This window comes from Xenopus tropicalis, chromosome 3, assembly GCF_000004195.4.
Source record: "Xenopus tropicalis strain Nigerian chromosome 3, UCB_Xtro_10.0, whole genome shotgun sequence".
Taxonomy (NCBI): domain Eukaryota; kingdom Metazoa; phylum Chordata; class Amphibia; order Anura; family Pipidae; genus Xenopus; species Xenopus tropicalis.
In genome coordinates, this window is record NC_030679.2 from 138,681,494 (window position 1) to 138,699,076 (window position 17,583).

At 44.5% G+C, this 17,583-nt stretch overlaps 1 protein-coding gene and 1 long non-coding RNA gene across 33 annotated transcripts in view; one reads left to right on the plus strand and one right to left on the minus strand.

Annotated features, from left to right (window-relative positions):
• Window positions 1-17,583, plus strand: part of LOC105946166 — a 44,039-nt gene that overhangs the window by 1,029 nt on the left and 25,427 nt on the right. For 3 of the 8 annotated variants that reach the window (XR_004222096.1, XR_004222099.1, XR_004222097.1), the window contains exons 1-3: window positions 4,301-4,449; window positions 4,572-4,670; window positions 6,879-7,753. This is a non-coding gene — a long non-coding RNA (uncharacterized LOC105946166). The other 5 variants (XR_004222098.1, XR_004222104.1, XR_004222100.1 and 2 more) reach the window with 5 other exon arrangements.
• Window positions 6,768-17,583, minus strand: part of LOC108645395 — a 53,740-nt gene continuing 42,924 nt past the window's right edge. For 13 of the 25 annotated variants that reach the window (XM_031899421.1, XM_031899405.1, XM_031899404.1 and 10 more), the window contains 9 exons: window positions 10,473-10,547; window positions 10,305-10,337; window positions 8,925-8,999; window positions 8,764-8,796; window positions 8,501-8,575; window positions 8,063-8,365; window positions 7,901-7,933; window positions 7,659-7,727; window positions 6,768-7,514 (listed from right to left, as the gene is read on the minus strand). In XM_031899421.1, the coding sequence (XP_031755281.1) occupies window positions 7,291-7,514; window positions 7,659-7,727; window positions 7,901-7,933; window positions 8,063-8,365; window positions 8,501-8,575; window positions 8,764-8,796; window positions 8,925-8,999; window positions 10,305-10,337; window positions 10,473-10,547 (920 nt within the window). In that variant the 3' untranslated portion in view covers window positions 6,768-7,290. Of the gene's footprint in view, window positions 7,934-8,062; window positions 8,366-8,500; window positions 8,576-8,763; window positions 8,797-8,924; window positions 9,000-10,178; window positions 10,338-10,472; window positions 10,548-17,583 lie in introns of those variants that run through there. The other 12 variants (XM_031899430.1, XM_031899429.1, XM_031899411.1 and 9 more) reach the window with 9 other exon arrangements.

Sequence of the window (17,583 nt, forward strand, 5' to 3'; positions counted from 1 at the left end):
TCTTTTGGGCAGGGCTCTCTTCACCTCTTGTATCGGTTATTGATTGCTTTATATGTTACTCTGTATGTCCAGTGTATGTAACCCACTTATTGTACAGCGCTGCGGAATATGTTGGCGCTTTATAAATAAATGTTAATAATAATAATAATGAAATACAATCTATAAAGCTGATGGAGTACTGGTGTATATATGTATGTGTGTGTGTACTAAGGGTCTTTCTATTTTAAAGATGAAGCAATCTGTGATTCACTTAAACTAAACATCACTGATAGGATTGGCTCTTCAAGAAATACAGTTTTTTACAACTTTTATGGAAGTATGACCATTTCTGAATAATGCATCATTGTACTAAATGTTAAAGAACAGTGGCAATGTGGATTTGGGAATTTTCACCTGCAATGCAATTGGTTTCTTATGGTGAGGGCAGTGAGGTTGGGGAATACCCTGTCGGGGGATGTTGGGTAGGGGGTTCCTCACAGTGAGGGGGTTGGGGAATGCCCTGCCGGGGGATGTTGGGTAGGGGGTTCCTCACGATGAGGGCAGTGAGGGGGTTGGGGAATGCCCTGCCAGGGGATTTTGGGTAGGGGGTTCCTCACGGTGAGGGCAGTGAGGGGGTTGGGGAATGCCCTGCCGGGGGATGTTGGGTAGGGGGTTCCTCACGGTGAGGGCAGGGAGGGGGTTGGGGAATGCCCTGCCGGGGATGTTGGGTAGGGGGTTCCTCACGATGCGGGCAGTGAGGGGGTTGGGGAATGCCCTGCCGGGGGATGTTGGGTAGGGGGTTCCTCACAGTGAGGGCAGTGAGGGGGTTGCCCTGCCGGGGGATGTTGGGTAGGGGGTTCCTCACGGTGAGGGCAGTGAGGGGGTTGCCCTGCCGGGGGATGTTGGGTAGGGGGTTCCTCACGGTGAGGGCAGTGAGGGGGTTGCCCTGCCGGGGGATGTTGGGTAGGGGGTTCCTCACGGTGAGGGCAGTGAGGGGGTTGCCCTGCTGGGGGATGTTGGGTAGGGGGTTCCTCACGGTGAGGGCAGTGAGGTTGGGGAATGCCCTGCCGGGGGATGTTGGGTAGGGGGTTCCTCATGGTGAGGGCAGTGAGGGGGTTGGGGAATGCCCTGCCGGGGGATGTTGGGTAGGGGGTTCCTCACGGTGAGGGCAGTGAGGGGGTTGGGGAATGCCCTGCCGGAGGATGTTGGGTAGGGGGTTCCTCACGGTGAGGGCAGTGAGGGGGTTGGGGAATGCCCTGCCGGGGGATGTTGGGTAGGGGGTTCCTCACGGTGAGGGCAGTGAGGGGGTTGGGGAATGCCCTGCTGGGGGATGTTGGGTAGGGGGTTCCTCACGGTGAGGTAGTGCTGGGCGGTATACCGATTTAACCGGTATACCGTTTTTTTAAAAAAAAAAAACGATATGAATTTTAAACATACCCCAATACCGGTGTGCGCGCCTCCTGCAATTTTTTCCCAAGTATATCAGGGTTGCGCCCTGTGCGTACGTGACGTCAGCGCGCACGCAACGTCTGCGACATGTTCCAGTGACCAGAGTGTGAAAGTAAGCGGGAGAATGTTGTGGGCACCCATCCTAAGGCTAAGGCCTTCCTGCTGTTTTTTAACTGCACAACGCAAAATTAGGAAGTGTGTGGCTATATTTAATCCTGTTCTATAGCTTCGTACGGGTATATACTCCAGGGAATGTCTTTCCGTTTGGTAAAACTGGCATAGCTGTAAACGTGCTCCAAGATTCGAGTGGATGAGCCTGTCTTCCTTTTGCCATTTTTAGCCATCAGCCCACCCCCGCAGCACTGCTCGCCCCTTATAGCACCCTGGTCATACCTGTTCTTTAAAGGCAGAATAGTGCAACGGGATTGGTGGGATCTAGGGTAGCCATCTGTTCAGTTTTGACCCATTCAGTTTGGTTTTGATCTTATGATGTTATGACCTTATATCAGGGATCCTCAGCCTTTTATACCTGTGAGTCACATTTAAATGGAAAAAGTGTTGGGGAGCAACACAAACATGGAAAAAGTTCGTGGGGGTGCCAATAAGAGCTATAATTACTTAATAGCCTCTATGTCGACTGGCAGCCTTTTTATGCAATCAAAAGCTTGCTTCCTTGCCAGAAATTCAAAAATAAGACCACTGGGAACAACCAATATTTATTATTTATTTATATACCGTCAAATACCGTGATACCGATATAATTTTGAAAAATACCGTGATATAAATTTTTGGTCATACCGCCCAGCTCTACGGTGAGGGCAGTGAGGGGGTTGGGGAATGCCCTGCCTAGAGATGTGGTAATGGCAGATTCTGTTAATGCCTATAAGAGGGGCCTGGATGAGTTCTTGAGTACAATCAGAGTATCCAAGGCTATTGTAATCTACAATTAGTTGTATGTGCAAGTATATGCAATCCCTTTATGCAGAGGATTGAATGTACTGTACATTTATTTGGGAAATTGCATGAATGCTTGTTACCGTAACTTAACGCTTCTGTGTTTTTAAAATGTAATATATTCTTGTTCCAGAATTCTGAAATCATTCAGTTGCTCTGAATAAGTAAGCCTGGTTGGTGTGAAACAAGTTATTCAGTGACACACAGGCAGATTATGCCCTGACGTTATCAGGGAGTGAAAGACCAGATTTGTAATGGCTTGTCATCTGTTGTTACGAGGCAAAATGCATGGTGTGATTCCTTCTTTCTCTAAAAATAATTTTATTTTTGCATGCTTTGAAGCATGATGCTGCAGCATGATGGCATGGTTTATTTTGTGCATGGTGTGTCAGTTTAAAGTTTAATGCAAAAAGTGGGCAGTGTTTTATACACAGCAAAGAGGTTGGTGTATGCAGCAGAGTGCAAGTTATGGTCATATAGAAGCAGTTGTTGCAACTTTATGTTATTTAATAGTAATTTAATGTGTCTATTCTATTTTTAGATTTTCCCTTTTGTTTTTTCGCGAGTAAATGCACGAGATCAAGGTCTCTGGTGGGCCCCAGGTACCCCAGTCCGACACTGTCCAGCTTTTTTATTCATGTTTTTTTTTTCCCAAAACTTTATTTAACTTGCGACCCTTGTGGGTAGTAGGTGGTAGCTGTTCTTTCAGGCTACTACACATTGAAATGGGGTTACTTCAATCAGAATTCCAGTTTACAAAGAAGCCCTGCTTTAATATGAGGGTGTGAGTTGCAGTTAAGGTGCTTCATTAAAACGTGCAACAAAATTACCTCAGGAAACTGGCGGGACATTGCAGGGGGCTCATGGAGACAGAGTTGCCAGGTTGGGGGCTACAAATTTAAATCCCAGGTGGGCTTCCGAAGTACAAACCCACCAAGGTACAGATTTGGGCTATTTTTTGCAGCCATGGCAGGTTTGTAGTTTGGAAACTAGCCAAAGTTTTTTCCTCTAGTGAACCTGACATGCCTGTCACATTGCATGCTGGGTAATGTAGTTTTTATCTAACAATTAGCCTACAACTAGGATTAATATAAAACTACAATACCCAGCATGCAATTGGACAGTATAGACAGAGGCTCCCATTTTTATTCTATTAAGGCTCAACCTGTCTGCCCTACAACCTGCTCTATATGGTATGAGATTGTCCCATTACTTTCTACTGTGATGTGGGGGGGCTGCCATTTGTTACTTTCTGCAGTTGACCCTTGACGTATAATTCTCAGGATCTCTTGGGGCTTCTGAGAGTTGCAGTTCAACGCACCCATATGTATATCATGTCTGGGGTTAATGCAACATTCTGAATCCATTTCTGGAGTGACTTCCCAACTGGACTGGGCACAGAGGGAATTATCAGCCTTCCCAGTAACTGGAGAGGGGGCGCGGGGCTTGGGTATTGATTATACTCTTTAAAAAGCCAAGTTTTCCCATAAATACCTTTTTATTTTTTAGAATTTTTTTCATTGCGCATATTGGGCTACTTTAGAAGTGGCTTTTGGCTAGTTTTGGGCTGGTTTTAGAACTGACTTTGGCTGGTTTGGAAAAATAAATCTGGCAACCCTGCATGGAGACGTTCTGGTCGCAGTCAGGATGCCCATGAACTATAGTGGGTTGGTGCCTAGGGACTAGGGTTGCCGCCTTTACTCAGTAAACTGTGAGTGGCACCTTACAGTGTTACCTCCTGGCTAGTAACAATCATTAGGGTGGTCAGACATCTTTATTCAGACAGGGCAGTTTCCAGCATTATCCCCTCAGCCCTGCACCACCTCAGGCGGGACTTTGTCTATTCTCGGGCCTGTCTATAATGAGGGTATAAACACGGGGAACTGAAGGCTGCAATAACCTCTCATGTAATGTAATTATCATTTTGTGTAGTTGCCATGTATAGGGTTGCCACCTTTTGTGGAAAATAATGCAGGCCTTCCTATATTTTCATGTTATCCCTATTGGCATCAGGTATCATTTGTTACCTCTCAGGCCGGTAAAACACTAGCCAGGCGGTAACCCTACGTAAGTATATATAAAGCACATTTAAAAAATACCACAAAATATTTAGCAAACTATTGGTAATTTGTGTGAATATAATTTGTTATTTTTGTGAAGTAAAAATTCTCAATGATTTATTCACACAGACAGGCCTGTTACTCGGAGTGAAGGGCTAAGAGCGGCGAAATCAGGGAGACTCGTGACAAATCTGGGGGAGTTGATACGTCTTCTAATGTTACTAACAGGTAAAAAAATGAATGCAGGTATTTTTGGTTTAATCCTCGGTTAAAACATAACTAGTCCTATTAAGGGCAAAGGCAAATGAGGAAATATTACATTGGTGGCCAGGGGCCCCTAAAGGTAAAAAGGACGGTTCATGGCTTTCTACATGCTGCTGGCTGCAGTGGTCTTATAAGGTTGTGGCTGGTGCTTACAGATATCATTCATACACACGGGAAGCAACCGGCAGAATGAGCCCCTGGGCACTAATCAGTCTGCGGGGGTATTAGCTAATGGGGGCCCAGCCAGTCTGAGGTGCAGCATGCCCGCGCCCCGCTTGGGACACCAAATTCACCAGGCCTGGACAAATGTTCCCCCCAATGTTCGGCCCTGTCAGAAATCCATCATTTGTACATCTTCTTAAATCTCCTAATATCTTTATTCAGGGTTAGTTTGGTCATAATTTTCAGTGAGTTATAGCATCGTGCCATCATAGCACACAGTGAGTTTATTTGGTAATGGGATCTACGTGATATTATACCGGGACAAAGCTATAGGTAATGGGATCTACGTGATATTATATCGGGACAAAGCTATAGGTAATGGGATCTACATGATATTATACTGGGACAAAGCTATAGGTAATGGGATCTACGTGATATTATACTGGGACAAAGCTATAGGTAATGGGATCTACATGATATTATACTGGGACAAAGCTATAGGTAATGGGATCTACATGATATTATACTGGGACAAAGCTATAGGTAATGGGATCTACGTGATATTATACTGAGACAAAGCAACCCTACCAGTGACCAGGGCCACCATGAAGGGGGGTTGAGGGGGTACTATTGTGCCGGTGCCCGGCCGTGTTGTGAGAATTATACAGATTCCATAAGTTACGTATACTCCTGCAACAACTGCCTAGAACTGCCTAGAAACGTAATGTTACTTGCCTAGGAACTTATAAAGCAAACAAAAGGGGCAGAGTAGCTTGACTGGGGCAGGCAGGGGCAAACTCCACTGCCCCCAATGAACCGACTTATTAGCACATTCATTTATTCATTTTAACTATTTATATCAATGCTTATTATACAGTGACATCAGCTGTTTACATTGGGATCTATTTACTGAATGATATCAGCATTTTCTACATGAAATTTCCAGCAGGGGAATAACTGGTTATTACACCATTTACGTACAATACTTTCAAAGAAACCTATTCAACCTATGTATCAACTCCACTTGGCACCCAGTTTCAAGACTGATTAATTAGCACTTTTATTAGCACTTTTATTAGCACTTTTATTAGCACTTTTAAAGCTATTTACAGTAGGGATACAGCGAATCCAGGATTCGGTATTCAGCCAGGATTCGGCCTTTATCGGCAGAGTTCGGATTCGGCCGAACTGAAGGGTTAAATGTCGCTGAGTGAACATGGAAGTGGAAAACTTATTAACCCTTCCAAATCCTAATTAACATATGCTAATTAGGATTCGGTTGGATATTTGGCCGAATCCCTTACGACGGGTTCTAGGGTTCGGTTCATCCCTAATTTAAAGCCCCTAAATTTACACAATTTATGTAAACTCACGTAACTTCCATATCAAGCAATGAGAGGGCAGAGCAGGAAAGAGTGTAGGGTTTAAACTTTGGGCAAACTCCACTGCCCCCCAAAGAACGGACCATTAATTAGCACATTAATTAATAGAACTCCTTATATGAATTGCTTATTATGAAGTAATATCTGTTATAGTGCACACACAAGGGGCGTGGACAAAATGTTACCTTTCCCCCAATCCTTATCATCCAGTTCAGTTGTTTATAGCACTGCCACCGTACTGAGGGCCCCCTCTGGCTAATCAGATGAGGGGTAACCTATCATGGAGTAACACCCTGCCCCCCAAGTATTTCCACCTCTGGCTCCCACAGTGTAATTGATAGTGAGGGCTTCTGTCTACTATGTGACTAAAGTGACAACCCCCCCTAAGTCAGTCTCAACATAAGAGACACCCACTCTGTCACTGTATTACTAATATCTCTTTGCAGCCATAGTGTCTTCATCCTTTGTTTGTACAACCAGTAACTGCTCATGAGTCCAATGAAATAATGACAATGTGTCTCAGTACTATCAGTTTTTATTTTCCATTGTTTTGATGCCAAGATTATGCCTCATGTGATTAAGGCTTTGCTATATTAATTGCGGTATCTCTGTTCCTTATCCCCATCAGTCTTCAACTCAAATCATTCCAAACTAACGTCTAGTTGATCTAAAGGAAGGCGAAAAAAACCCTCTGATGTCTATGAAGATTCTCATTCATCCAGGTCATGATATACAGTATCTAGTCGAATGAAGTCTTAAACAAGTGGACTTTTCTGAGTTTTTCTTGAAAACGTTTCACCACTCATCCGAGCGTCTTTTTCAATTTGCCTTAGAGAGGGAAAAAATTCCTTCCTGACTCCAAAACGGCAGTCGGACCAGTCCTTAGATCAACTTTTGGGATTTCTATTCTTTTCTTCCTTTGTGCCTTCTGATAACGCGTTCCCCCTATATACAGTGCTGAAGAGGGAGACGTTTGTTTGGGGGCCCTAATAATAGAAGCCTTTCCAAGTATAGCAGTGTCTTTTTCATGGAAGCTGAGCCTAACTCTCCATGTCTTCAGCAGCTTCAGCAGCTTCTTCACTGACTTCAATATTACAAATTTTATTTTCGTCTTCTTCTTCTTCTTCTTCCTCTTCTTTAATGCCAGCTTCCTCTTCCGAATCTTCTTCATCTTCACCTAGGTGCCCGGTCTTCCAGAATGCATACGGTTGTATGCACATAAGGGCGGAGAACCCGAACACAACGAATCCAATAAATCCAAGAACTGCAGTAATAAGAAGGGGTGTAGTGAATATTAACAAATGGGAATATGTGACTGCCTATACTCTATACACAGAGGGAGGATAGAGTACTGCAGTTATAAGATAATAATAATGATAAAATATATTTTCCAGAATGAAACACTTACGAAGGCCGTACATTCGGGGCAACGGTCTCTCTGATTCCTCGTCAATCCCCTTCAAAAGCTCGGAAAAATCTTTATAAAGATGGGAGAGAGAATACGTGAGTACAAAGAGGTGCAAGGAAAGTGAGAGGAGAAGGGGAGAGGCAGCGGGTAAGAAAGTGATAGGAGGGATAGTAAGTGGGGAGGGCGGGAAGGGCAAAGGGAAAGGAGAGTAGAACAGTAGGTACATGGATAATGGCACTTACCGACAGTAGTTGTTTTGAATTTTGGACTCTTTGCTGCAATGGAAATATAATGATATCGTAAAATTAGTTTTTTCCAATCAAAATCTATTTGCAAAATCTATGAAAAGTTCTAATTTTATTCACTCAATTTCTTAGACATAAAATATAAAATGGACACTTTACTTGTTCTATCAAATATATTGAGTCCTCTTGAATGCATGGCGCGCAATATCTCTTCTTTGTCCACAACAACATAATCTGTTGAAAGAGAGACATTATTGGAATAGGGAGCTCTAACATATAAATGAAGCAGAGAGAAGAACAGGAGCAATAATGTGAGGGGCGTGGGTACTATAGAGAATAAAAGTGATAGGAGGGATAGTAAGTGGGGAGGGCGGGAAGGGCAAAGGGAAAGGAGAGTAGGACAGTAGGTACATGGATAATGGCACTTACCGACAGTAGTTTCAATTTTTGGACTCTCCGTTGCTGCAATGGAAAAAAAATGATATCGTAAAATTTTCAATCAAAATCTACATGCAAATGTGTCACACCAAATCTATGAAAAGTTCTACATTTATACACTCAATTTCCATGACATAAAATATAAAATGGACACTTTACTTGTTCTATCAAATCGATGCATTTTTCTGGAATGCATGGCGCGCAGTATCTCCTCTTTGTCCACAACAACATAATCTGTTGAAAGAGAGACATTATTGGAATAGGGAGATCTAACATATAAATGGAGAAGAACAGGAGCAATAATGTGAGGGGCGTGGGTACTATAGAGAATAAAAGTGATAGGAGGGATAGTAAGTGGGGAGGGCGGGAAGGGCAAAGGGAAAGGAGAGTAGGACAGTAGGTACATGGATAATGGCACTTACCCACAGTAGTTTCAATTTTTGGACTCTCCGTTGCTGCAATGGAAAAATAATGATATTGTAAAATTTTCAATCAAAATCTACATGCAAATGTGTCACACCAAATCTATGAAAAGTTCTACATTTATACACTCAATTTCCTTGATATAAAATGGACACTTTACTTGTTCTATGAAATCGATGCATTTTTCTGGAATGCATGGCGCGCAATATCTCTTCTTTGTCCACAACAACATAATCTGTTGAAAGAGAGACATTATTGGAATAGGGAGATCTAACATATAAATGGAGAAGAACAGGAGCAATAATGTGAGGGGCGTGGGTACTATAGAGCAGTGCTGTCCAACTTCTACGGTGCCGAGGGCCGGAATTTCTCTAGCATACATGGTGGAGGGCCGCTAATGGAAGCCAGTTTTGACCACTCCCCTTTTTGAAACCACACCCACTTCAAACCACACCTATTTTATCACAATGGTGGTAGCACAGCAAAATCCCAAATGCTTGGTCCTTACAGTGGGGATATCAACCATCATTCATATGTGAAAGAATTATGTCATATTAAGATATACCCTTAAATTCCATATGCCGCCTCCTCCACTGTGGATAGCAGAGCAACCCCCAGTACATAATTACACACCTTAGGGACCATTCAATGGCTATTTCCAACTGTAACAAACTTCCACAACAAACCCCTGCCAGGTTCACCTCCCACAAGCAGCATAGGGCAAGCAGAATATGGCACACAGAGGCAGCAAGGCAGAGTATGGCACACACAGGCAGAGTGTCATACTCTGCCTGCCCTACCCTGACTGTGTGTGCCATACTCTGCCTGCCCTACCCTTCCTGTGTGTGCCATACCCTCCCTGACCTATGCTGCCTGTGTGTGCCATACTCTACCTGCCCTATGCTGGCTGTATGTGCCATACTCTGCCTGCCCTTTGCTGCCTGTGTGTGCCATACTCTGCCTGCCCTACCCTGACTGTGTGTGCCATACACTGCCTGCCCTACCCTTCCTGTGTGTGCCATACCCTCCCTGACCTATGCTGGCTGTATGTGCCATACTCTACCTGCCCTATGCTGGCTGTATGTGCCATACTCTACCTGCCCTATGCTGCCTGTGTGTGCCATACTCTGCCTACAGTACCTATGTCTGAGGTGTGAAGAAGTGAACAATGGGAGTGATTACAGCCTGAGCCTGAGGTGTGAACACTGCAGGGGGTGAACAATGCAGGTATTAAAAGGTGTGAACAACACAGGGGATTACATTTTTAAACAATACAGAGGGATTACAGCCTGAATCTGAGGTGAGAACCATGCAGGGGGGCCAGTTAATCTCAGTACTGATACCATTTAATGCTTACTCAAAGGTAAGCCATCAAAGCAGCCAGACAGGTGGGGGGCCACACAGAGGTGGGTCGCGGGCCGCCAGTTGGACAGCACTGCTATAGAGAATAAAAGTGATAGGAGGGATAGTAAGTGGGGAGGGCGGGAAGGGCAAAGGGAAAGGAGAGTAGAACAGTAGGTACATGGATAATGGCACTTACCCACAGTAGTTTCAATTTTTGGACTCTCCGTTGCTGCAATGGAAAAATAATGATATCGTAAAATTTTCAATCAAAATCTACATGCAAATGTGTCACACCAAATCTATGAAAAGTTCTACATTTATACACTCAATTTCCATGACATAAAATATAAAATGGACACTTTACTTGTTCTATCAAATCGATGCATTTTTCTGGAATGCATGGCGCGCAGTATCTCTTCTTTGTCCACAACAACATAATCTGTTGAAAGAGAGACATTATTGGAATAGGGAGATCTAACATATAAGGGAGGGTTACACAGCATGAGATTTATATCGTACTATTCAGGGGACCATAAACTGTGGGAAGGAGCAAGGCAGATGCTATAGAGGAGCATAAGGGAGTAGTGACTCTGGGAGAAGGGGAGGAGCTTACCAGGGGTTGTTGTGGTTATTTTCCTCAATTTTTTAAGCAGGTTTTCTCCTGTAATGACAAGATTATTTTTTCTTTATTCCTTATATATTTACAACATATAAAAATTGAATGTTTATAGAAATAATATTATCCAGGTGCCCCCATGTTCTAATAAAAGTGAGGGGTGTGGGTACTATAGAGAATAGCGAGAAAGGCTAATGCTCTATGTAGAAAGTGATAGGAGGGATAGTAAGTGGGGAGTGCGGGAAGGGCAAAGGGAAAGGAGAGTAGAACAAGTAGGTACATAAAATATAAAATGGACACTTTACTTATTTTCTGAAATATAGCCAGTCTTCTGTTGATATACTCTTTCATCGCTGCTTTGTCCTCAATAACATTATCTGTTGAAAGTGACACTAGACATTAGTGGAATAGGGAGCTCTAACATATAAATGAAGCAGAGAGGAGAAGAACAGGAGCAATAATGTGAGGGGCGTGGGTACTATAGAGAATACAGAGGAAGGCTAATGCTCTATGTAAAAAGGAAACAGGCTAGCACAGGGGTGGGAATATAGAGAAAACGGCAGTTACACAGAGACCAACTGAAGGTACTCACCAGGTGAAACGGTGGTCTCTCTCCGACGCACCGGAGCTCCAACAGCTGCAATTAGAAGCAACGCACAATGTCAGATTCAAAGAATTAAATCACATATATATGTCATATATGATAAGTAAATCTGTGTAATGATAAACTGTGGAAAATATAAGTACTAGAAGCAATGGTACTTACTTGAATTAATTAAAAATATGAATAAAAAAATAATAAGCAAAAACAAGGTCTTCATGTTTTGACAATCAGACCTCAAATGGCTGCAGTCAGGAACAAGATCTGGATTAAACCTAGGGACCATTGTGATGTCATCAACAACCAAGTCCTGTGACCAAACCCGGAGGCAAGAGCATTGTGATGTCATCACCACTCACCAAACAACTGTTTGAACTGAGCAGGAGAGAGGGGGACAGAAATATCCATTTACACTGTTATATAAATGTGTGATTTTGTAGCATTAATAAAATATACAAAGATGGAAACTTATTCTGACCGTACAAAGCGCCTGGTCACTGCCACTGCTCAGAGCCCTCTAGGGGGGGCAGTCCCATGGCCTTTTCATTTATTCCTTCACTATTAAGCTTGCTATTCTAAGTCAATTTGCAGTTGGTCTTTACTTTTTATTTACTGTGGTTTTGGAATGATTTAGCTTTTTGTCCAGCAGCTCTCCAGTTTGAATCTTAGCAGGTAGCTGGGCAAACAGGTTTTGGCTGCTGGGGTCAGTGACCCCTATTTGAAAGCTGGAGAGATGTAGAGGTGAAAGGCAAATAATTAAAAAAATGGAGACCAATTGGAAAGTTGCTAAGAAGTGGCCATACTAACATACTAAAGGTTAATTAATTTAATTAAAAACTATACCCCAGACAATGTAGGTCTCTATAAAAATATATTGCATAAACAGCTCATATGTAAACCCTGCTTCATCTGAATAAACCATTTCATATAAATATACTTTTTTAGTATTATGTGCTATTCACAAATATCATGTTAGATTAATGTCAGACCAGGCGTATGGAGTATATTTTCGGCAACCAAAAAAAATTTCGGCGTATGGCCGAAAATACCGCCATACGCCTCCTACCTGTGCCTGCACCCGAATGGATGGAATACGCTTGGGTACAGGCACATGGAGCCAAAATACACATAAAAACGTGAGCTTTGCATTCTCTCGTGTTCTTATACGGATATCGGCTACATGTGCCTGTACCCAAGCGTATTCCATCCATTCGGGTGCAGGCACAGGTAGCAGGCGTATAAGCGCTTTTCAGGTTGCCAAAAATATACGCCATACGATTGGTCTGACATTAGCCTTACAGATTAAAGGAGATGTGATACTGGATTTTCGGGGGTGCGATTTCCGCCAGGTAACCCAGGGTTTTATTGCCCCAAAGGGGGGCAGAGGGGTCAATAGAGTGCAAACCCAGCACTTTCCTTGCCCCATCATATGCTTTTTTTACTGCTGTTATTATAGGATTCGGAGGAGAAGAATGCTGGGTCAGTAAAGCCTGCCAGGGAGCCATATAGGTAGGCAGCAGCATATTTATCCAGGTGCTGTAAAGTGCAGAACAGGGACCTTCTGGGGTAAGGGAGGACACATGTGACAGTTGCAGAGACAGGTAGAGCGTATAGAAGTCTGGAAGGGCCATCCCTGCTTTGGTAATTGGCAAAGAGGATATGTCATTGTAAAAGAGAAAACATTACATACCATAAATAATACTACGTTCCAGCCCCCTAATGATTCCTGAAACCTAAGGTGCTAAAGCGTACGGTACAGTTAAGGGGATACTTACAGCTGTCCTTGTTGGAAAGACACAGTCAAACATATCACAGCCCAATCTAGTGTTTGTGGAGTGAATGAACACTCCTAAACCCAGCGCTTCTTGATGAGAAATCCGTGTTTGTGAACCTTCGATGTAGTAGAGGTCAATGTGAATAGGATGCTGCTTCCTCCTGATGTCAGCTCCCCTTAAGATGAGCCTCAAAGTATATGTGCAGTAGTGTTGGTGGAAGCGCATAAAAATAGAAATAAAAATAAAATATAGTGCAGATCAATATAATAATGACGTCCAAAAAATTGATTAACAAAGTGAGTGCTTAATTGAAACACCAATGTAAGGTGAAGTGACCCCAATTCTATATATATGCTAATGTAGATTCTATATCTGCTCACCAGAACAACTTATATAGAAGCATGTAGAATCATCCCAACCGGGCATTGATAGAAGAGGGATCCAGTAGCACAATATATATAGGGTGGAGAACAAGGCAGAATATAGTGTAAAAACGTTTAATATATTAAAATCCTGGACAGTGCAGGCTACTTACAATGTAGTAGAAGTATAAAAACATGGAACAGTAGTAGCTCAACGCGTTTCGCGTGCTGACTGCACGCTTCCTCCGGAGGAGCACGCGAAACGCGTTGAGCTACTACTGTTCCATGTTTTTGCCATTTGTGGATAATGGCTCTCACTGTGGTTCGCTGGAGTCCCAAAGCTTTAGAAATGGCTTTATAACCTTTACCAGACTGATAGATCTCAATTACTTTTGTTCTCATTTGTTCCTGAATTTCTTTGGATCTTGGCATGATGTCTAGCTTTTGAGGTGCTTTTGGTCTACTTCTCTGTGTCAGGTAGCTCCTATTTAAGTGATTTCTCAATTGAAACAGGTGTGGCAGTAATCAGGCCTGGGGGTGACTACAGAAATTGATATTGAAATTGAAAATTGAAATTGATAAACCACAGTTAAGTTATTTTTTAACAAGGGGGGCAATCACTTTTTCACACAGGGCCATGTAGATTTGGAGTTTTTTTTCTCCCTTAATAACGTAAACCTTCATTTAAAAACTGCATTTTGTGTTCAATTATGTTATCTTTGACTAATAGTTAACGGTTTTTGATGAGCAGAAACATTTAAGTGTGACAAACATGCAAAAGAATAAGAAATCAGGAAGGGGGCAAATAGTTTTTCACACCACTGTATCACAGCCCAAAGCTACACATACCACAAGCTCTGTAGCATATCTGCAGGTGAAAAATACAGTGAGAGGTTATTGTATGAGGCTCCTTGGGTGAGTTTTGCCTTCACTCACTCAGTTATACCATGTGTTCTAAAAGAATGATGGGTAAGTAGGAGGGGCCTGTAACATGTAATGTACAGGAGGAGTTCCTCATAGCTAGGTCTGTTTTGTTCCTACCATGTCACACATTTCAATAGACTAGTGAGTAAGTGGGTGGAGCCTGTAACAAGGTGGTCCAAACAACTAGGTGCCATCTTGCCGCAATCAAACAGACTGGGGGCTGCTTTTACCATGTTACTGGCCTGATAATTCCTGCCACTGTCTCTCTGTATAATCTATGAGCAGAGGGGCTGCTCCTGGTGAATTCTGCTTACAGCCAACACCTTAATAAACCTGATGCGCTCTCCTGTTATCACGTTGGCGCTGTGACGCATGCACAGTAAGGGGTGGAGCGTGCATACGGCGTCATTCAAACAGCGGAGACAGAGAGAGCTGGCGCGTTGTGAAGTGTGAAGATAAAGTCTGAGTAGGAGAAACCTGGGAGTTCTGACGCTTGCTGCTGGCACAGGTGGAGATAATATGGGGCAATATATGATTTTTTGGCTGCTGCTACCTGCTGGCATTGGGGGCAAATTGGGCAATATGAAGGATTGGCTGCTGCTGAGGGCTTTGGAGCAGTATGATTTTTTTTGGCTGCTGCTGGCACAGCTACAGTTTGGGGGCTTGTTGGCAATAGGAGAGATTGGCTGGTGATGGCACAGGTACAGATTGGGGGCTTGTTGGCAATAGGAGAGATTGGCTGGTGATGGCACAGGTACAGATTGGGGGCTTGTTGACAATAGGAGGGATTGGCTGGTGATGGCACAGGTACAGATTGGGAGCTTGTTGGCAATAGGAGGGATTGGCTGGTGATGGCACAGGTACAGATTGGGAGCTTGTTGGCAATAGGAGGGATTGGCTGGTGATGGCACAGGTACAGATTGGGAGCTTGTTGGCAATAGGAGGGATTGGCTGGTGATGGCACAGGTACAGATTAGGGGCTTGTTGACAATAGGAGGGATTGGCTGGTGATGGCACAGGTACAGATTGGTGACTTGGGGGCAATAGGAGGGATTGGCTGGTGATGGCACAGGTACATATTGGTGACTTGGGGGCAATAGGAGGGATTGGCTGGTGATGGCACAGGTACAGATTGGTGACATGGGGGCAATAGGAGGGATTGGCTGGTGATGGCACAGGTACAGATTGGTGACTTGGTGGCAATAGGAGGGATTGGCTGGTGATGGCACAGGTACAGATTGGGAGCTTGTTGGCAATAGGAGGGATTGGCTGGTGATGGCACAGGTACAGATTGGGAGCTTGTTGGCAATAGGAGGGATTGGCTGGTGATGGCACAGGTACAGATTAGGGGCTTGTTGACAATAGGAGGGATTGGCTGGTGATGGCACAGGTACAGATTGGTGACTTGGGGGCAATAGGAGGGATTGGCTGGTGATGGCACAGGTACATATTGGTGACTTGGGGGCAATAGGAGGGATTGGCTGGTGATGGCACAGGTACAGATTGGTGACATGGGGGCAATAGGAGGGATTGGCTGGTGATGGCACAGGTACAGATTGGTGGCAATAGGAGGGATTGGCTGGTGATGGCACAGGTACAGATTGGGAGCTTGTTGGCAATAGGAGGGATTGGCTGGTGATGGCACAGGTACAGATTGGGAGCTTGTTGACAATAGGAGGGATTGGCTGGTGATGGCACAGGTACAGATTGGTGACTTGGGGGCAATAGGAGGGATTGGCTGGTGATGGCACAGGTACATATTGGTGACTTGGGGGCAATAGGAGGGATTGGCTGGTGATGGCACAGGTACAGATTGGTGACTTGGGGGCAATAGGAGGGATTGGCTGGTGATGGCACAGGTACAGATTGGGGGCAATAGGAGGGATTGGCTGGTGATGGCACAGGTACAGATTGGTGACTTGGTGGCAATAGGAGGGATTGGCCGGTGATGGCACAGGTACAGCTTGGTGACTTGGTGGCAATATGATGGCTGCTACTGGCACAGGTACAGATTGGGGGCAATAGGAGGGATTGGCTGGTGCTGGCACAGGTACAGCTTGGGGACTTGGTGGCAATATGATGGCTGCTACTGGCACAGGTACAGATTGGGGGCAATAGGAGGGATTGGCTGGTGCTGGCACAGGTACAGATTGGGGACTTGGTGGCAATATGATGGCTGCTACTGGCACAGGTACAGATTGGGGGCAATAGGAGGGATTGGCTGGTGCTGGCACAGGTACAGCTTGGGGACTTGGTGGCAATATGATGGCTGCTACTGGCACAGGTACAGATTGGGGGCAATAGGAGGGATTGGCTGGTGATGGCACAGGTACAGCTTGGGGACTTGGTGGCAATATGATGGCTGCTACTGGCACAGGTACAGATTAAAATAATTAAATAATAACTTTTATATCTTTTCCCAGTCTGTGCAATCCTCTGGTACTCACAGTAAGGAGGTTTCTGCCCCAGTTCATAAAACCATGCAGGCCGCCCGCCTTTTTCATGATCTCCGGACCCTACAGGGGAGATAAGGCTGTTAACTCTTTCTGCTGCTGCTGGGAAACAATTGTATTTAATACTGTAACACCCACAATGATTGGGGGGAATTCATGCACTCCTTCCATCCCCCCAGCGCCCCTTTAAACTATAGCTCCATAATGAGTGTAACATTCCCATATGCTGATGTGCCTGTGGGCCCGGACAGCACACACACACAGAGCAGTTCCTAGCGCTACATTACAAGCCAAATGAGCCTGCACTTCCGCTACAAGTTTCCCCTCACCGGGCGCATCCCGAGGTGATAGGTGTTCCCCAGGCAGATCTCGCAGCCCAGATTCCGCAGCTGATCTGCCGTCACCCATGGTACCCTGTGTCCCGACGGGCATGAACACGGGAGTCTTCACTGGGCCATGGGGCAAGCGGAACTCACATGCCCGGGCCTTGGTCACTGGGCACTCCGCTAACACCCGGTGTACCAAAGCATGCGGCCCTCGACCCCCCTCTTTGTGGCCCCCCACCTGTCTGGCTGCTTTGATGTTTTACCCTTGTGTAAGCTTTAAATGGTATCAGTACTGAGATTAACTGGCCCCCTGCATGGTTCTCACGTCAGATTCAGGCTGTAATCCCCCTGTATTGTTTAAACATGTAATCCCCTGTAGTGTTCACACCTTTTAATCTATGCATTGTTTACCCCCTGC